This window comes from Equus caballus, chromosome 31 (genome assembly GCF_041296265.1).
Source record: "Equus caballus isolate H_3958 breed thoroughbred chromosome 31, TB-T2T, whole genome shotgun sequence".
NCBI lineage: Eukaryota > Metazoa > Chordata > Mammalia > Perissodactyla > Equidae > Equus > Equus caballus.
Window position 1 is genome coordinate 21,819,653 of NC_091714.1, and position 26,074 is coordinate 21,845,726.

Genomic DNA, 26,074 nt, shown 5'->3' on the forward strand with positions numbered 1-26,074 from the left:
TTAGAATTTAATAACATTGTTTTGTTTTATTATATTTATTTTTGGCCACTGATTCTTATTTCCCATTTATAGTAGCGATTTAGTTTCATTTAAAAATAAACTTATTTGGACAAAAAAGGAAATTGATGCAAAGAAAATATTGAGCAAAAGATGGTACAAGTTTCCCCTTTCCCGCATGGCAAAAATTGTGAAGATGACGTTCAATGAGTGAAGTCCAGAAGACACCATCCACTGGGCAGCTTGAATTCGCTCTACAATATCTCCGATCAGTTATTAAAAACCCTTCTAGACACAGCAAACATTACAGGCCAATTCAGCCCATTTTCAGACACCTTAAATTGTTACAGTTTTAAAATTGAAATTTGTTTCCCAGGAGCTTCCTATCATGAATTCTAATGAAATATTTGAAGTATTTCTCTTTCTTTGGTATCCTCTTCCATACCTTTAACATTCTTCTTCTCCTGGAACACATACACACCAGCTCTTCTTTCTTCAAGCCATACTTTCTCCAGTTTCTACCCCTTTGACACAGTTCCGGTCACATTCACCCCTGTGGCAATTCTTCTCTGGGCTTATTTAATTTACCAATGTCTCTCTTAAATTGAATCAGTAAAAACAATTGTGGTTACATGTGACAGAAAACCCAGTTTAAGTTAGCTTGAGCAAAAAGGAGATTTTTTTTTGGCTCACATAATTAAACCTCCAGAGTAAGTTTCATTAAGGGCGTGGTTTGAAATAGGAGCTCCCGGAAGATTCCCAGAATCTGAATTCACTGCCTCTCATCTCCCAGCTCCATTTCTTTAAGAAAGAAACTCAGGCAGGCTTTTTCCTCAGGATAGCAAGATGGTTGAGGAATCCAGCCTTCCCTTCTAACAATCTCCAGTCTAGTAGAGAAGAGTGGCAATGTTTCAGAAATCTCAGAAAAAGTCTCATCGCACGTTAACAGCTCTGAAGGTGTCACACGCTTTCCCCTGAGCCAAGCACTGTCACCAAAGGAGTGCAACGTGCTGTCTGGTCAGGAGTAAAGAATAAAGACAATTTCACTGCAAGCACAAGGCCTTAGGTGGGAAAAGAGTTGGTGTCCCAAAGGGAAAGCAAGTTGTGTCTTCTAGAAAGACTCATACTGTGACGTCCAGATGAACTCAGTACCCTGGGTGAGGTAGGACCAGGAAACACAGCAGGCAATCACCTCCATCATTATGAACTTTATATGTCAACATAGGAGTGAGGGAAAGAGTGTTCTCCACTGTGAAACTACTAGGGGCTGTTATTTCCCAGTCTTCTCTCTGTGTTGGGAGAAATAGAAAACATTACATCAACATAAGACAGTATTCTTTGGTTTCCAGATGAAAGGATATAATTAAGACAACCTGGTGAAAAGGAGGAGGAGGAGGAGGGGAGGAGGAGGAGGGGAGGAGGAGGAGGGGAGGAGGGGGAGGGGGAGAGGGCTCTAGCATTGTATACTCTGATAGCAACCAGCGGTGGGAACTGACAGCAAGAGAGGAGATAGAAAAAACATACCAATGGTGACTATAACTCAAAAAGCTGAGTGGAATTGGCAAAAAACAGAGTAGAATTGCCAAAAAGAAGAACAAAGTCCCCAATTTCAAAACTCAGTATAGAACAACAGTAATCAAGACAGTGTAATATTGATATAAAAAGACGTATATCAATGCAACAGAATTTAGAGCCCAGGAACATTTATGGTCAATTGATTTTTGAAAAAGGGACCAAGGCAATTCAATGTGAATTGTCTTTTCAACAAATGGTGCTGGAATAATTAGATATCCACATGCGAAAAGATGAATTTAAATCCTCACTTCACATCATACACAAAAAATAAAATAGATCATAGAACAAGACGCAAAAACATGCTAAATTAAACTTCATCAAAATTAAATCCTTTTGTGCTTCAAAAGACACCATTTAGAAAACGAAAAGTAATTTGCAGAAAGGGAAAATATATTTGCAAATCAAATATCTAATAAACGACTGATATCTAGAATATGTAAAGAACTCTTTCGAATCAATAATAGGAAGAAAAACAACTGGATTTAAAAAATGGACAAAAATCTTGATGAACATTTCACCAAAGAAGATATACAAGTGGTTAATAAGCACATGAAACGATAGCCAACATCATTAGTTATAGGAAAATGCAAATTAAAACCATAGTGAGATATGGCTTCACACCCACTAGAATGACTATAATCAAAAAGTTAGACAATACTAAGTCTTGGCAATGTGAATAAACTCGAAACCTCATACGTTGCTGGTGGGAATTTTTTTTTTTAAGATTTTATTTTTTTCCTTTTTCTCCCCAAAGCCCCCTGCTACAGAGTTGTGTGGTTTTTTTTTTCAGTTGTGGGTCCTTTCAGTTGTGCTATGTGGGATGCTGCCTCAGCATAGCTTGATGAGCAGTGCCACGTCCACACCCAGGATTGGAACGGTGAAACCCCAGGCCACTGAAGTGGAGTGCGTGAACTTAACCACTCAGCTACAGGGTTGGCCCTGCTGGTGGGAACTTAAAAGGGTTGCAGCCACTTTAGAAAAAGTTTGACAGTTTCTTAAAACGTTAAACACAAATTTACCATATAGTGCATCAATTTCACTTCTAGGTATCTACCTAAGGGAAATGAAAATATATGTCCACACAAACACTTACACATAAATGTTCACAGCACCATTATTCATAACAGCCAAAAAGTAGCAAGCATTCAAACTTCCATCAAGCAGTGAGTGGATAAATAAAATGTGGTCTATCCATACAATGGAAGACCATTCCGCAATCAACAGGAACAAATTACTAATGCATGCTCCAACATGAATGAGCTTTGAAAACATTATGCAAAGTGAAAGAAGCCAGTAACAGAAGATGAAATATTTTATGATTCTATTCCTATGAAATGTCTAGATAGGCAAATCTATGGTGACAGAAAGTAGATTAATGGTTGCTGGAGCTGGAGGTAGGAATAGGGATGGCCTGCAAATGGTCATGAGGGATTGGTTTGAACTGATGGAAATGTTCTAAAATTGAATTGTGATGATGGTTGCAAAACTCCATACATTTACTAACAATCATTAAATTGTATACTTAAAATAGGTGAATTTTATCTGTAAATTTTATCTCACTAGAGCTGTTTTTTTTTAAAAAACAAAACAGAATACTCACAGCAACCTAGAAACAAACTTTGTAAAGAAGATATAATTATGTTTCAATGAGGTGGTAGAATTATGAATGAGTTTTTATATTTTCCAATTAAAGACGTATTTTTAAATCAGAAGAAAACAATACTTTTTAAAATTACCCTCTGGGAGTCAAACATAAAATTACTACATGACAGATCAGAGGAGAGCTATGTAAAGTCACCTTGATAAAGAGACAGAATGGCTCTCAGGCCTGCAAGAGTTGGCAGTAACCTGATTAAAGTTAATAACACATCCAAAGAAAGAAGAATCAATCAGCAGAGAACATCGATCAATAAAGAAAGCAAAGAAAAGGGATAAGTGCAGAGGCAAGCATTGCAGGGCCTACCCAAGGCCGTGCAGTGAGGCTGAAGGCTGGTCACCATGGGTACGCACAGCCCGAAGGTGGAGGCGGTCACCACACATCTCAGAACCCCTCACCATCGGGCATCCTAAGTGTGGTAGAACAGATTTAACTTGCTTTCACTGCACACTCACCAAGTAACAGTTTTATAAAATTTTTTCCCAAGTAGTTTTGTGCATCAAGTCCAGTCATATCAATATATTATGAATTAACATATATTCTGGTTTATATACTTCAGACTCCTGAGGTTTATACCGTGTGAGTCAGCTTGTCCAATCTAGAGAGGTGGCAGATGAAATTGTGTACCTAGAAAGCCGAGAGGGACTGCAGACTGTGGCGGATTCACCAGGATAAACGCAACCTTGTGAGACCCAGCAGCCAGCCAGTCAGCTCACCTTTCTCAATGACGACCCAACCTTGACAGGAACTTCTCATTCAGACTTCAATATCAAGGAATCCAAGACGCCAAGACATATTGAAATTATTGTATATTCAGCATATTTCTTTTAAGAAGCCACTTATGGCAGGAATTTAAATTATTTAAATCTTGTACTTAGTGACGCCAGATCCGTTCATTCACAGCAATAATTCTGGCACCAGTTGGTTCAGTTCCACCCTAGTCATAAAACCAGTCCTGGGTAAATAGGAAGCTCCCTTCCAGTGACTTTGGGTGGTGGTGATGCTGGAAAGAGTCTGTGGCTCTGTACCAGAGTCCTCTGCTTCTGGGGACAATGGAGCGTATTTGCTGGAGCACTGAGCTATAGTGTCCTACAATATATAGGCACTTTGCCTGACTGATCTTTTGTCCTGGTTCATAATTTCTACTCTCCTTCCCATACAGGACTTTGAGGCCAAGCCCCGTGCCTCATTCCTGTCTGCCGTCTACTTCCTTCCGTACCCCCTCATTCTAGTTGGACCCTGATATTACCCCTGCCCTGACCTAGATGGACAATTTGCTCTGGCACTCACTTCCTGCTTTGAACCACCTTTTCCTAGAATAGTGGTTCTCACCTTGGTTCCTGCAATACTACAGTTTGATGTTAACCACCCAGAGTCAGCTTCAGACTCCACCGGTTGAAGGGAAGTCCCCTTAAACCTTCCTCATTTCAGGTACCAGCTGCAAGTGTGGAGGTCCCTAGGCCACCTGCACTTCTGATAAACTGGCTACAAATTCAGAAGTTCCTACTACCCCTTCAGGTTTGGTAATTTTCTGGAATGACTTATAGAACTCAGGAAAGCACATACTTATGATTACAATTTTGTTGTCAAGGATACAACTCAGGATGAGCCAAATGAAGAGACATGTAGGGTGAGGTGTGGGAGGGTCCCAAATGCAGAGCTTCCACACCCACTCCCGGTGGAATCAGGATACAATCCACTCCCAACACATCCATGTGTTCCCTAACCAGGAAGCTCCAAGCCTCAAGTCCAGAGTTTTCATTGGGCTTTCATTAGGCAGGCATGATTGATTGAATCATTGGTCACATGACTGGACTCAATCTCCCAGCGCTCCTCCTCTCCCTGGAGGTTGACAGGTTGGCTAACGTGGCTGTGGTTCAAAGACACAACTTTGATCACGTGGTTGGTCTTTTGGTCATGACCGGCTCCCATTTTGAGTCATCTCCTTAGCATAAACTCAGGTGTGGCCCAAGGACCCACCGCGAATAACAAAGACACTCCTATCACTGGGGGAATTCCAGGAATCTAGAGTCTCCTCTGAGGAACCAGGGACAAATGCCGAATTCTTTATTACACAACAGTTGCATATTGCAATTACCTAGGAAGCTTTAAAAAAGGTCCATGCCTGGATCTCACCAAGAAACTCTCATTTCATTGGTCTGGGGTGCAACTTGGATATAAGGATCCTCCAGATGGTTCTAACATACCCTACAAGCTGTGCTGCTGGCCGAGCTTTATCTCCTCAGTTAGAACTGCTAGGATATGTGTGTCCCTCCAAATTAGACTGGAATTAGTGGTCTGGTTAATAGACCTCCCAACATGCTATTAAGCTGGGGACAGACTTGTTATAATCTAGGTCAAGTCTAGGGTCTCTCTGGCTGCACAACTCCAAGTGGCCCCACCCATATCATAGTCTATGTGAACGGTGCCCTGGATTTATGCAGGGCACACACTGCACTATGGCGAGTGGCCATGTCCTAATCTAGTCACCATATGTCAAGTCTGCCAAATGACCAACTTAGCAGATTTATCAATTTTACTAACATATTTAGTAGCTTTAACAGGCATATTTTCACATCTCTATCAGCTTTAACTTTTATTTTCAGTTTAAAACCATCTAAAATAAATTAGAATTTAACTAAAACAATCTGTATATTAAGGAAAAATAGGAAATGAAAGATTCCCATATGAAATACTAAAATTTTGAGAAATTGAAAACAAACAGTGAATATATGAATTTATAAATTCATATAAATTTGATATATCAGATTATCCTATAAATTAGCTTTTGGAAAACTGGCCTTCAATGAATTGGAATTCTGCAAATTATTTTCTCGGCTTCTGCTTATGATTAGCTTCCATCATCTAAAGAATTTGCTTATGTGAGAAATTTTAGACCCTAGTATTTTCCACTAAGTTTTCCTTGTATAGCATGCAATTAGGAGATTGCATTTTGAAAGTGTTTAAAATAAAAAAGGCAGAAGTAGAGAGGAAGAAAGTATGAACTACTTCTGACCAGCCAAGCTTTTTCCCAAGGGCCTGGGAGGTGCTCTCCAACAATGAACCAAGAAGTTTTTGCAGCAGAAAATAACTGTTTTTTAGCAGAACTTGACAAATATGTTGAGGTAAGAGGCTGTATTTGACATTAAGGCCCTGACGCTGGTACTTTTCCTAAACGAAAACAGGGATTGCCTTTGTGCATACTATCCTTCCAAAATCAGTTCAAGGTACTCATGTGGGCCATTTTTTTGTCCATCCACCAGAGGAAAAAAATTTTTCAGCAAACTTCTCTTTCTCCCTCAGACTGAAATAGGAAATAGGTTTTAGCAAACTTCTTTTGCTGCCACCATGAAGGGAAGGGGGTTCAAATCTGTGATTATGATTGCATTTTAAGTCACCTAAGAATATCACTAGTGAGAAAAAAAATGCCTTTAGAAAATAAACAAAATTAACCTGAAAAAACTTCCCTAGCCTCAGCTTTGAAAGTTCACTCTGAATTCCAAGCCCCCAGTTTTCAGTTTATTTCTGAGTTTGTTGATGAACTAACCAACTCTGAGGGCTGACATATAGGACTCAATAAAAATCCTTCCAAATATGTAGCTATGGTTGGCAGTCTTTGAAAAATAAGTAAAATTTCCAAACTTGTTACTGAGGCAGGGCTCCTCACCCAATGTGCACAGAAGCTGATACCGTGGCACACCAGTGTTTGAGAAAAAAAGCAGTTTATTACACAATCAATTAGTAAGGAGACAGAAGGACAGGCTCTCAACTCTGCCTCCCCCATCCAAGGTATGGGGTAATGTTTAAGGGATCAGGAGGGCAGTCTGGTATATGGAAGTGATGACAGGATGAGTTTCGATTGGCAGATCAAAATTATCTCTTCTGTGCATGCTCCTGCCTGGCTCAAGGCCCCTGAAAAACAGTTTTAACACTCTGTTGTTAAGATGAGGTCAGCACCATAAACGAGCGTAAGGCTGTTATGTAGATCTAGGTCATTGCCTTCTCTATTGATAAGAGTTTCCATAGATTTAGAGTGGTCCTCCCCTTCCAAGCACAGAGAGGGAGATACCCTTAAAAAATGGAGATTCCTCTTATAAATGTAAATTTCCCTTACAAATGGGTAACTTTTGGGTTTTCAGAGATTTCCCTATGTCTGCTGGGTTTTTTGGTGCTTTTTTTTCATCATCATCAGCTCAAAATAGCCCTTATGCCAAAGAGGAATATTTTGGGATGGCAAATTCTATTCCTGGTCCTATGGTTACAAACTCATTCCACAATTCCCAGTTATCTCACACTATGAGAGAATCTGGAAATACGCAGCCAAAGTTAAGGGTTCTAAGGAATCAGTTTCCAAAGTGTCATCTGGGTGGGCTAAAGACACATATTAGTTTGGCTTTTACACCTCCTGCTCCTTTTCAAGAGAATAAATAATTACAGTGATTTATCTTTGAAATGTGCGGCTTGGAGCTGGATGTGGAAAAGTCACATAATGGTGTCAGCACTTCAGCCTGAAGTAAATAAAATGGTGAAATATATTTAGCAAGCGATAACACGAGGCACTGAGAAACAGAGATAAAAAGAAGAAATTGTCCTTACGTGATTAGAGAACTTTACCAAATACCAGGCTTTTGCAAAAGGAAAATAATTATAGAAAATATAAATGGTGGGCAAAAAGAGAAAGTCTTCCAAGTTCCAAATTTCCATCCTAATTCTAGCCCGCAAAAGGCAGGTCAGTTTCTCAGGCACTCTGCCTGGCTTTCCTGTCTCCTGGTTTCATCTCCCTTCATGTGGTAAGTGCTCAATTTTGAAATCAGCGGAGCAGTTACCTGGATCTCTAATGCCTTTCAAGGCTAATGTGAACATTCAAGCTAGTGGTGGCCATTAGTGCTTCCCTGCCATTTCCAGATGCCCTAAGAGGGACTTTGCAGGACTGTGATGTCTGCCGTAAAAGAAATTTTACCTCTCCAGAAAGGCTGCATTCCAGTTTTCTCTTTCCTCTAATGTAGGTTGGATTTGCGCACAAATATTAATTGGCTTCAAAGGACTTCAAAAGTCCAATCAATCAAACCACTGACTCTGCCATTGAACGCAAGCAGAAAGCAGCCCCAGAGTGTGAGTGCTGGATACCTCTCTGCATAGATCCTCAGCCCCTCCTCCTGCCTGAGCCTTCTCCTGAGGCTTGGGGCCAACTAGCTTTAACTATACTCAGTTAGTTGTCTGTTTGTGGTTTAACTGTAGAATATGGAGAGCAGTTAGCCCATGCATTACCAAAGCCCACCCTACAGATAACATCTCTGACATCCGGGCCACTATAGGAACGGGTGTTTAAGCTGTTTCTCGGGAAATGAGAGTCGCCCCCTTGTCCAGTTCAGGCCAGTTGAGACCACTGACCCACCAACCAAGCCTGTGTGAATGTCTGATAGGTGACCATTTGACATCAAGGGAGCCAAAAACTCCACCCTCAGATCATGGTAACGCCACCATTTTGTGAACATGCGTCCTATGAAAAGCCACGAAGCTTGACTACCCTTGTGCAGATCGTCAATTACCTCGCTTCTTACCTCCAATCATCTATCCCTACACTTCTGAGCACCCTGCCCCTTTATCCCATAAATATCCCTAATCCCCATTTTCAGAGAGACAGATCTCAGACTTGTTCCCCTGTGTCCTCATTTGGTTGCCTTGTGAATAAACCCTTTCTCTGCTGCAAAACTACTCATTTTCAGTGACTGGCATACTGCGTGACGAGCAAAATGAACCTGGTTCACTAACATCCCCACCTCAAACTGCTCTTGCATCAGCCATCACCAATGGCCTCCAAGTTGCTAGATCCAAGTAATCACCATCAGTTCATCTCTTACTTCCCAGATCACAAGAAGTTGATAATATTGACCAGTTGATCAACAAAAGATATTGATAATGTTAAAGTTTTTTCTTCAGTGTCTCTGACCACTCCTTGACAGTCTTCATTTTGGGGTTCCCTTCTTCTACCTGCTATTAAGTGGGAACTTTCTGCAGTACTCCATCAGAGACCCTCTTCTCATTCATCTCCTTATTCTCGCCTGGTTGTATTCAACCCTTTGCTTTCATTGTCACCTACAGGTTGATGACTCCCTTCTTATATCTCTAGTCTGTCTCTCTCCTGAGTTTTAATCTCACACATCTGAGGGTCCTTGCGGAAACAGAGAACGGGGGAATCCAGAGAGGAAGGACACATTAATGGGACCAGAGCCTTCAGTTTCAGAAACTCTTTTGCTCCTTTAGTGTCCTAAAGAAACTTAAAAATATATGTAGAGGCTGCTGTCTGCTTTGCCCGGCAACTTAATATTAGTATATTGTAACTGCACTTGCAAATAAACAAAACTAAGCATGTGAGAATTTTCTTTTTCTAGGTTGATATTCAGGTAAACAGGTTGAAAATCTGACACTTCCCTTAAACTGTATGTCAGTATTTCAGAGCAGAATTGAGAAGACGTGATACAAAGGAAAAGCTAGAGTCAGTATAGGGTGATGGTGAGTGACTTCTTTTATTTCTTATACTTACTATATTTATACTAATTTGTCCTAATATCAGGTAGACTAGCATTGGCTGTAGATAAAAGAAATCTTCCCCAAATAACAGTTTATTTCAGTCTTCACGGAAGTCTGAAGCTTGGTAGGACAGAGTTGGGATGGTGGCTTTGCTTTACTAAGACATTAGGAAAAAGTTCTTTCTACCTCATGTCTCTTCCAACCCTGGGCCATGACCTCCATCTTTGTGGTCCAATATGATCATTGAAGCACCAGTCATCACACCCATGTTCCCAGGAGCCAGTAAAGGGCGCATTCACAAGTCTTTTAAGGATGTTTTCCTGGAAGCTTTCCGGTAACACTTCTACTTAGAAGCTACTGGTCAAATCCTATTCACGTTGCTGCTTTCACTAAGAGAGAAGCTGGACAATGTGGTCTTTATTCCAGGCAGCTCAGTGTTCTGTCAAAAGCTGTGCTTCAATTACCATGGGTGAGGTGGAGAATAGATGAGGGAGGGGGACAACCAGTAGTCTCATCAACATTGTTTTCTGAACACTGACTAAGACCAGGAGAAAATATCTAGATTTATTTGATGATGACAGGAGATGGAAATGTTACTTTTGCATGAAGACTTTGTGGAGAAAAAGATATTTGTATGGGTAAATCAATAAATTTGAAGGGTTCTTTTCGAGGGTCTGGATGCTTGTACAGCTTCAGGTGTAACACACCATGTGGGCATCCCATGACAGCAAGGATGTGGGGACCCATGGGCCATTTCCTGAGAGCAGTAGGCTGGAAGCCCTTACTCCAGGAGCTCAGGGAGCCATAGAGCATAAGTGGCTGAGTCCTGGTGGGTGGACTGGTCTGAGTGGCTGCCAGCTTGGGATTGTCCCCACAGAAGGGCCTCTGTTATTTTGTGCACTTCATCTCTAAGCATTCAGCGGGGACTCCCACCACTGCTCTTGAATTCACAGACTCCTCTGTGGGGACTTTCCTCCCTGCTGGTCAGGTTAACTCTTCCTTTGTTCAGAACCTTTCCTCTTCCTCTGTTCTTGCCCCTTCAACATGACCACAATCTCAAGAATGTGATATTTACACATCACATTCTACCAAATCCAGCAAAACAGCCTCACAGACCACTCCTAGCACTGAAGGAGTGCTTTTTTGTTTCTTTTTCTCTTTTTTATCTAACAAAGCCACCTTCATCAAGTACATGGATGTGTCCTTCGTGGCTTTCATTGCATTTCCAAGGTGTAGTGAGCCTTAGATTAAAGACATTAAAAACAAAAACAACAACAACAAAATTTTTAACTTTCCTTGAACTAAAAAGCTGCACAGAAATCCATAATATTTGAAATATTGATATTCTGAGAGATAAAATAATGTTGGGTAAATATCTTACATGTACAAATAATTTAATAATTTAATTTCATAATTGTGTTTTAGAAATGCTTTGCTCTTAATCAGAGACTTGAACCTGCTTTTCTAAGTTAGGTTTCAATCTATGCTACATCAAATGGCCAATTCAGTAGGACATCTTGGTAAGGGATCCAAGAAACTGAAGAATGGCTGCCTGTATGCCCCCGGGGACCTGAGGACGGGGTAACTCCTGGGCCCTCCCAGACTCTCCCTTGTCTTGCCCTTGAGCATGCCGATGGGCCGAGACTTGCACTGACAATATGTCATCAAAGTAACACAATGTGAAAACAGAAAGAGGAGGTCCTTTCCCCAGCCCCTTGTAAAGTGATGGAGGCGTTGTGAAAAGAACAAGACTTTAGAGATATACCACCTTGGGTTCAAATTCCTGTCTTCACTTAATACTCTACTTTGAGCAAGTTACTTAACCCCTCTGATAAGAAAGCAATGGGCAGTGGAAGCCAGCATGGGTTCATTAATAATATCTGAGGTCAAATCAACGTAATTTTATTTTTTATCAAGTCACATTATGCATAGATGGAATGTGTTTCAGTTTTGGCACTCTCTTAGAATACATATCTCAAGATATCTTGTGGTCATAACGAATAAATGCAAACTGGATAGTCATTAAAATTAAGTTTGGAGCTGGTTGAACAATGACATACAAAGAGTGTGTAATAATGTACCAATTCCACCTGGAAAGAATATCTCTAATGTCAGGAAAGTCTATTCCTTGTTGTGTTCCAGATTTTATCAACAACTTGAATAAAACTGTATTCAAGGCTTGGGTGGCTCAAAAGTAGGAGGGACAGTGAATGTAATGGATGACAGAATCTAAATTCAAAATGATCTCAGTAACCTAAAAGAGTAGCTGAAAATATGGGGCTGGCCCGGTGGCATACTGGTTGAGTTTGCGCACTCCACTTTGGTGGCCTGGGGTTCACAAGTTCGGATCCTGAGGGTGGCCCTACTCACCATTCAACAAGCCATGCTGTGGCAGCATCCCATATACAAAGTGGAGGAGGATTGGCCCAGATGTTAGCTCAGGGCCAGTCTTCCTCAAGCAAAAAAAGTGGAAGATTGCAACAGATGTTAGCTCAGGGCCAAACTTCCTCACACACACACACACACACACACACACACACACAAAGTATAGCTGAAACAAAGACTACTTGAAGAGCTGTGTCAAGTTCAGCATTTAGATTCATAGCTACTTGGGATATGGGTATGGCCCAGGGTTGGGGATGGTGTCAGGTTAGCATGACCAGAGAAAGCAGCCTGGACCCACCTGGCTGGTATGTATGGAGGGAGTCAGGGAATAGAGATGACCAGTTTGAAGAGGAATCCCATTGGCCAAATCTGGGAAAATTTGAACAACCAAATTTTAGTTAGCGATTGCTTGGATTATAGCTAGTTGAATAAAATAGGAATCCATGAGCCCATATTGATATAAATAAGTAAATGAATTAATATGTGAGGGATAAGGGAAAAGTCTATCTTACAGTAGAATGCCAGCCAAGAAATGTAGAAGGAACAATGGACTTAGAAAAAAATCACCATTTGGCAGAAATCATAGTAATAATTGTTTTAGACAAGAATCACCAATGGAGGCTAATACCAGTGAGTGGAAATGCAAAATACTTAGGAATTAATTTTAAAGTGGAGAAACCTGTCCAATATCATCTTACCTAAGTTGTAAAAGTCAACATCACTGGATATAGGATGAAGTGTCAGCATGTGCCTCCTGATATGACGTACTAAGAAGAACACGGCATCATATTTGTGGTATTCCCGTCAAAAATTAACAGCCTGGATCTAAACATGAGGAAATATAAGACAAATGTAAGTTGAGGAACATTCTACCAAAATAACTGATCTGTAACCTTCAAAAGGGTCAAGGTCGCAAAGGTCAAGAAAAGACTGAGGAATTATTCCAGATCGAAGAGCCTAGACTAGAGACATAGATCGAAAAGGAAAGGTTGCTTATAAGGACACTATTGAGAAAATCAACAAAATTTGAATGGGATTTTGTGAATTGGATGGTAATATATTAATATCAATATAATTTTGATGATTATACTGTAGCAATGTAGAATATCCTTGTGTTTTTGGAAACGTGGGAGTAATGGGGCATCATATGTATAACTAACTTACTCTCAAATGATTTAGAAAATTAGACAAAATGAGAATGGGAAAAAGAGATGAGACAAATGTGGTAAAATGTTAACGACTGGCGAATATGAGTAAAGCAGGTACTATTTCTACAGCTTTCCGGAAAGTTTTAAATTACTTCAAATAAAAGTTTTAAAAATCAATTGCATAAGTTCATATGAGAGACATGAATTAGCAAAGGGTTAGAGGAGAAATCTAAACCTTTGGGTAGCTCAGGATGCCCTCTCCTTGACGCTCAGTCCTTAAGGAGTTGGTACGCTGATCTAGCCAGGTCAAAGGCAGCCCTCCATGTCAGGATCATTCGATTCCAAGTACAAGCAGTGGAGAGCTCAGTCAGGCTCCTGAAGTCTGCAACCTGGACTAGGAAGTCCACTGGGGACCAAAGCAGCTCCTCATTCATGTCTTTTTCTCTTCAGGCCACACACGGTCACTCATCTCAGCTTTTCTCCATGTATTCATTCTTTTTTCTCTCTGCACATCAGATTGTCTTGCTTCTCTGTGCACATAGCAGAAAATGACCTTAGGCATCCTTGCAGTAGATTTATAATCCAAATTGTTGGGAGGGAATGTAAGTGGCCCTGTTGATTCAGGTGCCCATCCCTGGCTTGGTCCATTGTGGCAGAGAGGCTGGGGTGATGTGGTCCTGCCCAGTTGGCCTCAACAGGATTTGAGAAGCAGCTGTTTCAAGAAGGGGCATGAGCGGGTAAGCTGTGCATATCCCAGCAAAGGAACAAATGAGCCAGTGTTGGGATGAAAGGCCCAGCCTGATGAATGAGGAGGTCGAAGACACCTGTTTCCACATGATATCTCAATATGTAAGTGTTAGAGCTCAACTACAGGAGGCGGAGCCCATCCCATCATCAGGAACACGACAGCTACACGTGCACGCTGATGCAGGTGTGCTGAACCAGTAACTCAGATACCACCAGTGCCGTTTCTGTGAGTGATGAGTTTTCCAACACGGAAACTAACTCGATGAAATTCTGAATGAAACAAAGTACGACTTTCCCTTGATTTACACTGTAGCTGTATAATTGGAAATTCACTGTGTATTGAAAGCTTGCAAAACCATTCTGTGTTCAATATGCAAAACAGAGTTAGGTCGTGGCTTCTAATAAACAGGCCTTTAACCTACAGGAAGATCCTGCTGCATCTTCCAAAATCTTGCATGCTGAAGGCTAATCCTTTCTTGTGTGGGACTCCCGTACACTGCGGCATGCCCATCATGCCTGGCCCCTCCCAAACAGCAGTAGCTCTCCGACAAATTATGACAAGCCAAAGGTGCCCCACATTCTTCCAGAATGTTTCCCAGGGCCGGTGCCACCCCTATTAAGAACCACTGGTTTCGAGCCTAGTTAACCTCTGCCAGGGCGGTCAGTGGGTTATTTCTGTCTCCTTGGAAGCTTTGTCTAAGGAGATCCATTCCAACACTAACGTTCAACAAACCCATGACTACATCTCATGAGGCCTTTACTTGTTTCCCTTCTGAACTATTACCATTGTTTGTACTCCTTTGTTATTCAAGAAGATACTCAAGTTTATAACAATAATTAAAAAACCATAGCCAGGATTCTTTCAATTTCAAATAACAAGAGGCCCATATAAACTAGCGTCCATCCACATACAAAAGAGGAAATTATTGTCTTAACTTATTCTCTTAACAAGGATGGAGCTGATCCCAACACAACTGGATCCAGGAATTCCAGTGAGGTTTTGGGGACCCTCTTCCTTCCTTCCTCCTTTCTCTCTCTCTCTTTTCCTTTTTCTCTTTCCCTCCTCTCTTCCTTTCCTTCCCTCTCTCCTTTTGTCCCCACTCTCTCCCTCTCTCTTTCTTTGCGGGCTGAATTCAGGCTCTCCCTTGCTGATGGGCAGACGGCTACTGGCCATCCCCCATTCGCATTCTAGCCACTCTGTGAAAGGCCTCTGCTTCTCTCGTGCTCTGAACTGTGCCTCTCAAGCCTAGGAGAAAACCACGACTACTAAGGAATTAATGCTATGATTAGGGAACATTTGTATTCTCTAATAAAGTGTAATGGCTGTGAGGATGGTATCTTGTCTCTCTTATTCATTCTTGTGTCCCAGCAACCAGCATAGCATTGCCCATTCTAGTCACTTAAAAAATCATTACTGAATGAAGGAATTGCTCTGTTGGAACTAGAGGTTGCCCAGCTTTCAGTGCCGGTATTTCTCCACAAGGCTTTCCTAGACATTTTTGAAACATGGGCAAGAGGCCACAGTAGCTGTGTGTTCCATACGCAGGCATTCGGCTGGCGTACAGCACAGAGATGCAGAAGCAGAAAAGAGAAATCCAGCAGGAGGGGCCTCTTCACTCCAGATCCACCTAGGGGGCTTCTCCGCCCAGAATTCTCCAAGTTCCTCCCCATCTCACTTGGGTCTGAGGACTAGTCATAGGAGATTAAAATCAGCATTATAGAAATTGACTGATTGATTCAATTAGCATATTACTGAGGTCATTTCAATTCATTAGGCCACTTTGAAATTTCATTCGGTTCCATGTACACTTTCACACGCTGTTCTCTGCAGTGCCCTAAAAGAATTAGGCATGACATTGAATCCCGGCAAAAGAGCTCTCCTGCATGACAGTAGACTTCAGTGCCCGTCTATACTGTATGAAGCTCTGCCCCACACTTGAAAGCGTGACATAATATGTTATCTTACACATCTTCCAAGTGATAGAGGTTTCTTATTTTTCTTATGTGGAATAAAAACAAGTTAAGTGAGGTTGCATTTAAAATTGAAGCTGAACTGGGTGGGTCAGAATTGCTAGTGTTTAAAAAATGTGCACAACATCCTTAATATAGCTATTTGTGACTAACCCACTGGGTGTGACACCCAGGGGAGAAAACAATAAGTTCACTTACCATGAATTTGAAAAGTTGGAGTTCAGAACTCTGAGCTATTTTTTTAACATAAAAATTATTCAAGGAATTACTCAAATTTGGTTTAAGAAGAGATTGCTGATGACGGAAATTTAGGCATTTAAAGACTTTTAAATGGGAAAGAAAAAGTTTCATGAACAAATCAGAAGAATGTAATCTATGCCCTTCTCCCAAATTTCATGTCTTTTAAAAATGGTATCTTTTGCAATGATCTCACTTTACTGCTATTGCTATGGCAAATACAATGTAAATTCTGCAGCAAAATCAATTCCATGAACAACTTTTCCCTTTGTAGCAAGATTGGTCTCATAGTCAATCCACAGGTCCACTTTACAAGAATCACTAATGTGTAACAATAGATTAATCTATTGATCCTTCCTCGTGCCAGGCACTTTCTATGCACTTTATCAACATCACACTTAATTCTCACAATGAATTTTTCCATAGATACTTTCATTATCACCCTTATTTTATAGGTGTGAAAACAAAGACCTGGAAAAGCTATATAACCAGTCCACAGTCACACAGCTAAGAAGGGTTGGAGCTGGGATTATGACTTGCGCTGGCTGCCTCCTAACCACAGCGTTGTGGCGCCACTTAGGACCAGCGCTGAGTATTTCACAAATACACATACTCCTATGTTTGCATATAAAGGAGATTGTGGAATTGAGACAAATATTCAACACTCCTTTTAATAGTCTATCTTTCCAATGCAATTTTAAAAGTTATCTTATTCAGTTACGGCTAGCCTCACTACACTATAGCAATGAATAAAATGGCTGCAAATACAACCAAAATCCAAAGATAAATTTGAGACTTGAATTGCACAGGCACTCTGATATGTGGTTCAGAAACATCAAAATCTATTTAGATGAGGGGCCAGCCCCGCGGCTGAGTGGTTAAGTTCACACGCTCTGCTTTGGCGGCCCAGGGTTTCACTGGTTTGGATCCTGGGCGTGGACATGGCACCGCTGAGGCATGCTGAGGCAGTGTCCCACACAGCACAACCAGAGGCATTCACAACTAGAATATACAACTATGTACTAGGGGCTTTGGTGAGAAGAATTAAAAAAAAAAGAAGAAGAAGATTGACAACAGTTGTTAGCTCAGGTGCCAATTTTTTTTAAAAAATCCATTTAGATGAAAATGAAACCAGGTGGTTCACAATGGCCCTCTATCCACCAGTAGTACACATGTGAAGAACCTGAAATTCTGTTCCCTGACTCTTACATGGCATCTTGTAACTGAACAAACTCATTAAAACTTGGGGCAACATCAGGCCCAGTCCGGTGGTGTAGTGGTTAAGCTTGTGCTCTCTGCTTTGGTGGCCCAGGGTTTGTGGGTTCAGATCTTAGACATGGACCTACACACCACTACCACTCATCAAGCTGTGCTGTGGTGGTGTCCCACACACAAAAGAGCAAGACTGGCACGGCTGTTAGCTCAGTGACAATCTTCCTCCCAAAAAAGACCCCCAAAAAACAACTTGGGGCATTATCATTTATCTATTCGAACAATTAGCAAATGCATGACTTGCATTCAAGTTGTTCATTAATTAGCTGCAATTGTATCTAAAAGCAAAATGTAAAACAAATGGGATAATTAAGATCTCCCAATTCCGACTTGCTACTAAGGACAAAGACAGCTTCTTGCTCAGGATTTGTCAAATTGGACATGACTTCTGTGTTTTAAAGCTGACAGCTATTCCAAAGCTCCATTCTTCTTCAACTTTATAGTCAGTTTTAGAGTTTGAAAAAATATGTTAGACTGAAACAAAGAAAGATGATGGATATGATGAGATAAAGGCCCTATTCATATAATTAAAATAATAGCTCATGTGAGTTGTGTCTGTGATTTGGGACTCTTTTCAATGGCAGATTTTATCATTAATGACTGAGAGAGAAAAAAGAAAGTTTACTGGCCGGGTTAGACACAGCCTTCACGGGCCCCTAGACACAGTGGAAGGAGCCTAAACTTGTAAATGTGCTCCTAAACTGCGGAACAACAATTTATCAGGATTTTACAGTCAAAATAAGGCAGACAGAATTTAACAAATAAATTTGCCTCAAATTAACCAGTAGATGTCACTGTTTAAATGTAATGGCAACACTTTTCTTACAGAGTTCTACGGAAAGAAGTCCAATAGAAAATAATTAAGCAGTTTTGAATAACTTACAACTAGTTCAAATCCATAAAGAGAATGCTTATAAACCCATACTCTTAACTTATAATTCAAAGTACTGACTTAATTTCTTATTGTTAAAGAAATCACTGGAAAATCATTCTAAGCTTAGCAGTGGTACACCTACGGATGATTTAAATTTAAATTCAAAACATTTTAAGAATTTTTCAACAAAACGAGTCTACTATAACAGGTCTACTTTTCAAGGGAAAGTAAAGATTCTGCTACTTTTTAGGACAGGATATCAATGTTTAAGAACTACAGATATTCTCTAGCTTTAGATACGTAATTTTGAGCAAAAGAAAACATTACTTTTTAAATTTATTAAGGAAAATTGTGTCTAATTGTATCTACCACCTAGGCACAACGTGTCTGGGTGCATGATCCTGTCTATCAAAGGAGATTGCAAATGTTAAAGTGTTTTGAAAACTGCAAATTGGTCTACGCATGCAAGGTAAGACGTCTTCCGATGTGCACAGTGTAGTTCCACTGTACGTCCTACGGAGGATGGCTCCAGAAAAGGGAAGGGAGCTCAGAGTTATGAAACACCTACTTTTGTGAGAAGAATGTGACAGCCTCACAAGCACTCTGTGGAAGTAAAAATTATTCTTCTGATTGCAAATGAGGAAAAGAAGACTGGTAACCTGGGAAAGTGGGTAAGTCTGTCTGACCCCAAAGCCTGGGTTCTTTCTACTGAGTAACCTTGTGATTTGAATTTTTGTAAGTTGAATAATATTCTTAAAGTTGCTGCATCAGCTTAAAGCTCACTAGAGAATCCTGCTAACCAGAGAAATCAATGACAAAACATTTTGCAGAGAAGGATACAGTAAAGCAAAAGATCCCATCTAAATTGGCAGCCTGTTGCTGGGACCAGCTGGTGGCCAAGTGGTTAAGTTCTCCAGCTCCGCTCTGGCAGCCCGACCTTCACCGGTTCTGATCCTGGGCTCGCACATACACACGGCTCATCAGGCCATGCGGCAGCAGTGTCCCACATAGAAGAACTAGAATGACTTACAACTAGGATATACAACTGTGCACTGGGGCTTTGGGGAGGGAAAAAAAAAAAAGAGGAAGACTGGCAACAGATGTTAGCTCAGGGCCAATCTTCCTCACCAAAAGGCATATCTTAAAAAAAATAAAAAGAAGAAGAAGAAGAAGAGCTTTCTTCATGCCATAGGAGTTAAACCCAAATACACAGCAGGAAACACAAAGGTCAATACATCCATGTTATTAAAAAAAAAAAAAGACTGCTGTTAAGTAGGCCATATATGTTGATCAACTGACAACTTGTGGGTCACTGCCCTAGGATGGATCTGACAGATTTTCTTGTTTCTAGACTGGCAGCTTTCAGCCATCATTTCGTCTCTCTTTGTGGCCTCTCAGTGATCCGTTTGTCAGAATTTCAGCAAGCTCAAGGCGAATACCAACTGGTCTTTTACCATCTCTGCTAGAGCACAGTAGCTGGTTACTGCTGACTGGAAGCTTGATTGACAATAAGTTTTAAAGGAACAAAGTAAAAACCCACACTGCTGTTTGCCTATTCTTGGCAGGATTTTTCCATATTTGCACTTGAACATATTAATACAAATTAATACGAGCCCTTGCATTCAGGCTGAAAAGGCTTCAAATCAATATTGTTCCTCAGCTTTTAAGGAGGGGGAGAGACAGACACTGAGCTCAGTCTAATTGGCTATTGACGGAACTAAATGATTTTTCCCTAAAAAATATTTTCTGCCGATTCAACATGCCCCCGTCCTGAGCATGTATAGTTGGACCAAGAGTTTCTACATCGATAGACACAGATACTTCCAAATGCAGCACTAATCAGATTGCTTCTTGTTTCCAATCCTTCAGTGGACTCCAGGCACCGCACTCAACATGGTTTCAAGATGGTTTCCCCAACCTCCCCCAGCCCCCGCCCCCGCCAAGCCCTACTCCTCTTCCTCCAGTTCTCAACTAAAGCTGATTCTCTGGGGAAGAGCTGGGCTTCGCACGCTGCTCCTTTAGCACCTTGGGCATAACCCATATTTTCTCATTATAAATGTGGTTCATTAAAACCTCTGTCTCTCACTATCTGAGCTCCTTGAGGCAGAGGCTGGACTATTTGTCCGTACATCCCAAGTGCCTAACGGTGACTAGCTCATATCCAGTTCTAGGTGCTGGCAGGATGCTATTTTCCAAACTATTTAGATGGTCTTTATTTTCCTCTTTCCTTCCCTTCTTGAACAATTCAATCTAAATCCATTAGATGGGCCCAAGCAAGGCAGGTGTCACACTGGGCTGGTGGGAGTTTTGAGAATTACAAATACAGACAGAAAAACTAGAACAAGTAGTAGTGTTAGACGGGAACTGGAGGCGTTGGCACGAACTCCTGGACATAAAGATAAATATGTAGATAGATAAATATAGATGTGTATTCACATAGACACTCTGCTTAATTCTGTCCACTGAGAGGGCCTGGGAACAGTAACACATCAAAAGCCACAAGCACACCTAGACTGAGATCTTGGTTTCTAACTACCCTTCGGCACTAAAGGGAACCAGGGATCTTTGGAAAATGGCTGATTCTAGGCCCAGGTCGGGGAACACATACGGTAAGCACAGACTAGAAAGTAGGGAAGTGCTAAAGAGTGACAGAGACATGTCAAAAGTCAGGTTGAATGGACTTCCACTGGCCAAATCTGGGACACTCTAGGCATCAATAAAACAATTCTAGAGTAGATTGTAACTATTAATTGAAATAGGTGCATACCTGCATGGGTGCATACTTACATAACTTATGATTCCATAAAAAACTGAATAAAATGGAAAGTTTGATGAGTAATGAGATATTTACATAGCTTCACAGCACTTCCCCTCAAAATAAGTATTAATCACAAAGAGGAAAAGAGTAACTTCGCAGTGGAGAAGGCTGGCAGAGAAGCTTAACCGAGTGAATTAAGTTAAGATCAGTAACAGCCCACATCAAAATCCCGCCACCTGGGAGGATGCAACGTGCACACAGCATCACTCCTGCCACAGTCCCGCTAAAGGAGGATGGCCTAAGATGCTAAAGAAGCATCGCTTCCGATCACGAGGAAATATGAGACAAACGCCAACTGACAAACGGACGTTCTACACGTTTGCTCTGTCATCTTCAAAAGTGTCAAGATCACGAAAAGTCTGGAGAGACTGAGGAATCGTTCCAGTTTGAAGAAGGGTAAGGAGATGTGACGAGAAAGTGTAACACATTATTCTGAACAGGAGCCTTTTACTTTAGACAAATGGTGATAAAATGGGGTTTGCAAATCAGATGGTAGTAAATTATCAATGTTAATTTCCTGATTTTAATGGTTGTATTGGAGCATTTAGTCTTTATCTTACTCTCAAAAGATTAGATTAAAAATAGATTCTTTGCGCTGTACTTGCAACTTTTCTCCTCTAGATTTTAGATTACTTTCCTTTTTTAAAAGCATTAAACAATCAGACCATGCCCTTAGTATTTTAAAATTCTAAGCCGAACGCACGTGAGAGTCCATTTTAGCGCTATGATGCACACTGTCTCCGCTGTCAAGGAGCTAATGGAAGAACTGTGTGCACACAATTAATTTGGGCGAAAAAAAAGGAAGAAGAAAAGTCTCTTTGACTTCTCCGCAGAGGCAGTTCTCGAACCACGCTGCCGAGTCCCAAGCGCCCGCCCCGCCCGGCCGGCTCCAGCTCTGCAGCCGGGAGACCGAGGCCTGCACCCCGGCGCCGCCCGGACGCCCGCCAGGCCCGGGGACCCGCCCGCGGCGGCGCCTCTGGCCGTGGGAAGCGGAGCCGCGCTGTGCCTCTCGCAGGCAGGAGACGGATTTCCTGAGTCCAAGGCGTGGTGTGCTGGGCGAAATTTCCATTTAAGAAACAAATAAAAATTTTAGGAGAAAAAAACGGAGCATCTACCAGGAGTGGGGTTCGAACCCACGCGGACATATGTCCATTGGATCTTAAGTCCAACGCCTTAACCACTCGGCCATCCTGGTGCAGGCGCACGGTGTGTCTCTCGCTCTTCCTACAAGCCGAATTCCACCGTCCGCCTCGCAGCCTCCTTCGGGAATGCCGAGGAGCCCTCGCCGCCGCGCCCCCCGGTCTCCCGGCCCGAGCGCGGCGGCCCCCAGGCCCGAGCCCCGCTTCCCGCCGCCGGAGCTCGCGGCGGCCCGGCCCCCCGCGGCAGCGAGGGCAACTGCAGCCGAGCCCGGCACGCCGCCGGCGGCCCGCGTCGGGCCCTGCCTGTTCTGCTTTCGGTTTCGAGGTGCGCGGGCGCGGGAAACAAACACACGAGTAAACTTCTGGGTTCCTAGGAGCACGTTTTGGAGGCGCCGGGAACGGGTGGTGCCGGGACGGAGCCGAGGGGCGGGGGGCGTTTGGCTGGTTTGTACTAAATAGAATAAACCTCAGGGAATGAGTTGCATGGGCAGCGGCAGAGTTCTGGGACCCCTGTACCTGGAAGCTGCTTTTCCTCTTAAGTCGCACGGGAAGGAAGCTTTGTAGACATTTGCGTCTATACTGCGCCAGGCCACGTGCCAGGAGGGGGGCACCATTCGCCCTCCCTGCTGGCTGCAGGCAGCACCCGCGTTGCGCCGCCTCTGCTGCGGGGAGAGGGGGGTCCCTCTTTGTTCCCACGACCCACCCGTGCACTTACATGTTGGTCTTCTCCTAACTGTTCTGCAATGCTCTTCTTCCTTTCTGTGCATAAGAGATTCAGTTCGCTCTGTCAACTCCTTTTCCAGGACCTCCACTCCATTCCCCACCACCCAGGACCACAGAGCCAAGGTTTCTGTGTTCTGGAGCATCATGGAACCCGGGGACTGAGCCACCATCTGGCAGCCACGCCCTTGTTGATAAAGTGCGGCCGCTGTCTTTCACCAAGAACTTCCATCATACTGGAGACTGCACTTGTTCAACTCACTGTGCGGGACCTCACCAACTGGCTCCTCACCCCGGGGTCACACGGTAGGAAACCCATTGCCCTGCTACCTCCTGGAGCTCCATGGATCTGGGAACATTGCCATGACCGGTGGAGGCTGCTCCTCAGCCTGCTGCCCTGGTTTTCAGAGTTGCGACCAAGAGCATTATTGCTCCTGAGAGCTTCTCTGGATAATAACCAACGAATTGCCCCCTACCCACTTTGTCACCTAACGTTGTGAGGCATCAGTGGCCTGCGTCTGTGTCCCGGCCTCAGCTGTGTCCTTCCTACTGAGCGTGAGGCCAGCTTCTCCGGAGAACACACACAAGATCATTGAGCCCGTTCCTAAGGCCTCGCCGTGCTCTGCCAAGAGAAGAAGAGGAACTTGCCCTCTGCCGGGGTCTAGAGATCCATGTGGTGATGACACAGAAGACCACCCACCACTCACGATCTCCATCTTATTACACCAAATTGTTAGAGGCCTCAGATTTCATCAAACTGGGCTTTCGAGGTCCTTAAAATGGTAATAATAAAAGAATGTATTGAGTACACACTATGTGACAGTCATTGCTCTAACCTCTTTACGTGTGTTATCGAATTTAACTTTTTTAACAACCTTGTAAAGCAAGTGCTCGTATCTCCATTTTGAAGTTTAGAAGCCCTGTTCAAACTCGCTCCAAAACATGAAGAGGCCTCCTCAGTGTGCTGCCCACACCTTGAGGGCATTGCAGAACTTTTCCACCAATGCAGCCATCAGATTCTTCATGATCTTCTGGAAATGGCCATATACTATTTGAAGCATATTTGTATTGAACCCCAGACTTAGCCTCCAGCAAGGCCCTAGTATAAGACAGTTCTGAACAACACAGCCACATCACAGGGCGCCCCCTGGTAGTGCCTCTTCTGAAGCCCCAAGATTGTATCAAATGTCTCTGACCATTGCTTGAGGATGGGCCCGGAACACAAGTTAGTCTAATCAGAGTTACAGGTAACTCTGAGCTGTTGGAGAAGAGAAGATGTCAGTGGGCCGTGTGGCAGATTGTATTTTTCCAAAGAGGACCACAATAGTATCTCTCATCTCACACGTGACTTTGTCTTCCTCCACTGGGATTTTGACACCTGTACCATCAATAGGTGGGGGTCTGTGTTCTCCCTCGTTGAATCTGGGAAGGCTCGTGTCTCCAGCAGAGTGATGCTATGTGACTTCTGAGGCTAGGTCACACAAGGTGCTATGCTTCACCTCGTTCTCTTGGGATGCTTGCTCTGGGAACCCAGCCACCATACTGTGAGGAAGCCCAAGTAGCTACATGTAGTTGTTGCAGCTGACAGCCGCAACCAACAGTCAGTATTAACTGCCACAAATAAAAGTGAATGGGCCTTCAGTTGATTCCAGCCCCTACCAGGCAGGTGACCCCCCAGCCATTGAATCTTTCCAGCTAAGCACCCAGATATCATGGAGCTGGGACAAGCTGTCCCCACTGGATCCTTTTCCAATTCCTGACTCACAGAATCTACAGGAGGAATAAAAATGTTATTTTGTGCCACTGCTTTTTTTTTTTTTTTTAAAGAAGCAATAGGTAATGACAATTCTGAGTTTGATAAACTGGGATACTGTCATAGAGCCCTAGGAGCACTGCATAGAGACAGGCTGTCTGAGAAGAAAGCCGACACAGGGGAAAGCAGAGTACCGAGATGAAGAGAACAGGGTCTGATTCCATCACTGGAGTCCTTTCCTCCCTCCTTACCGGAAGCTGGATTCTGGGCCATGCTGCTTTTTTCCAGATCGACATCTTGCGTGGGACAGTCTGGGTGGAAGCACACACGTTCCATCCCTAGGTCCTAGCTGCAAGGGAGGCTAGGCAGCAAAGTTCTGGCTTCCACCTTAGGAAGCAGGCTTCAAAACGGAGGAGATTCTTCAGACATACGAAGGGTGTTCAAAAGATGTTGGCAACCACAAGGCATGACAAATATCCACTTGGGTGTTGGAATAAAATGTGGAAAGCACTGTGCAGTGACATTTGTTATAACTGACAATATTAGAGAGCAAATGACAATATTAAGACAGATTTTGTAACATTGAAATGGCTTCATGGTCTGGAAATTGCAGTTGGCATACTTCTTATGGGGAAATGCTTCACTCTTTTTAAATTATTTTTCCACTGTGTGTGTGTTGATTTAAGCCATGTTATTCTTTGTGCGTTCTGTAGTGGTTTTAAAAACCATGTGCATAAATGCTTTGATACTCCTCCCTTCAAGAGATGGGACCTAATTCCCTTCCCTTTCAGTGTGGGCTGGGTCTAGTGACTCATTTCCAAGGCTTAGAATAAAACAGAAGAGACAGCATGCAGCCGGAGTGACTAGGTCATCAAAAGGCAGTGCTGTTGTCATCTTCCTTTCTCTCTCTTGGATCATTCCCTCTGGAGGAAACCAGCTGTCAAGTCACAAGCAGCCCTTTGACAGTTCCACGTAGGGAAGAGTGGCCAGCAGGAACTGAGGTTCCACAGGAGTGACCTAGGAAACAGATCCTCAGCCCAGTCAAGCCCTCAGATGACTGTAGCTCTGGCCAACATATTGACTACAACCTCATGAAAAACCCTGAACCAGAACCACCAGCTGAGCCCCGATCTTCTGACCCTCAGAAACCATGTAAGATAAATATTTCTTGTTTGAAGCTGCTAAGTTTTGTGTTATTTTTATGCAGCTACAGTTAACTAATATGCATAGTAGCCAAAGTCAGTTTCTCT

The 26,074-nt window shown here is 42.7% G+C and overlaps 1 protein-coding gene, 1 long non-coding RNA gene and 1 other non-coding gene across 4 annotated transcripts; 1 reads left to right on the plus strand and 2 right to left on the minus strand.

The window, feature by feature from the left end:
* On the minus strand, nucleotides 1-23,234 carry LOC106782932 (uncharacterized). The gene is made up of 3 exons (XR_001380350.3): nucleotides 23,067-23,234; nucleotides 12,844-12,970; nucleotides 1-1,286 (listed from the first exon to the last, which is right to left on the minus strand). It is a non-coding gene; the product is annotated as an uncharacterized lncRNA (long non-coding RNA).
* On the plus strand, nucleotides 21,415-26,010 carry LOC138921626 (uncharacterized). 2 transcript variants are annotated; one of them, XR_011434365.1, is made up of 2 exons: nucleotides 21,415-21,608; nucleotides 23,155-26,010. XR_011434365.1 is itself a non-coding variant. In XM_070256252.1 (2 exons), exons 1-2 carry the CDS (start codon nucleotides 22,481-22,483, stop codon nucleotides 23,379-23,381), a joined length of 423 nt encoding a protein of 140 aa, XP_070112353.1. In that variant the 5' UTR covers nucleotides 22,350-22,480; the 3' UTR covers nucleotides 23,382-26,010. The 2 variants fall into 2 exon arrangements, 1 of the variants encoding a protein (XP_070112353.1); XM_070256252.1 differs by lacking the exon at nucleotides 21,415-21,608 and adding an exon at nucleotides 22,350-22,676.
* TRNAL-UAA (transfer RNA leucine (anticodon UAA)) lies at nucleotides 22,325-22,407 on the minus strand. The gene has a single exon. It is a non-coding gene; the product is annotated as a tRNA-Leu (tRNA).
* Nucleotides 26,011-26,074: the final 64 nt, after the last annotated feature.

Bases quoted from the DNA above. Each gene is read 5' to 3' on its own strand.
- LOC138921626 (XM_070256252.1), top strand. From the start codon at position 22,481: ATGCCGAGGAGCCCTCGCCGCCGCGCCCCCCGGTCTCCCGGCCCGAGC. The intron at 22,677-23,154 runs GTGCGCGGGCGC...CTCCTTTTCCAG, and splicing joins GTTCTGCTTTCGGTTTCGAG to GACCTCCACTCCATTCCCCA.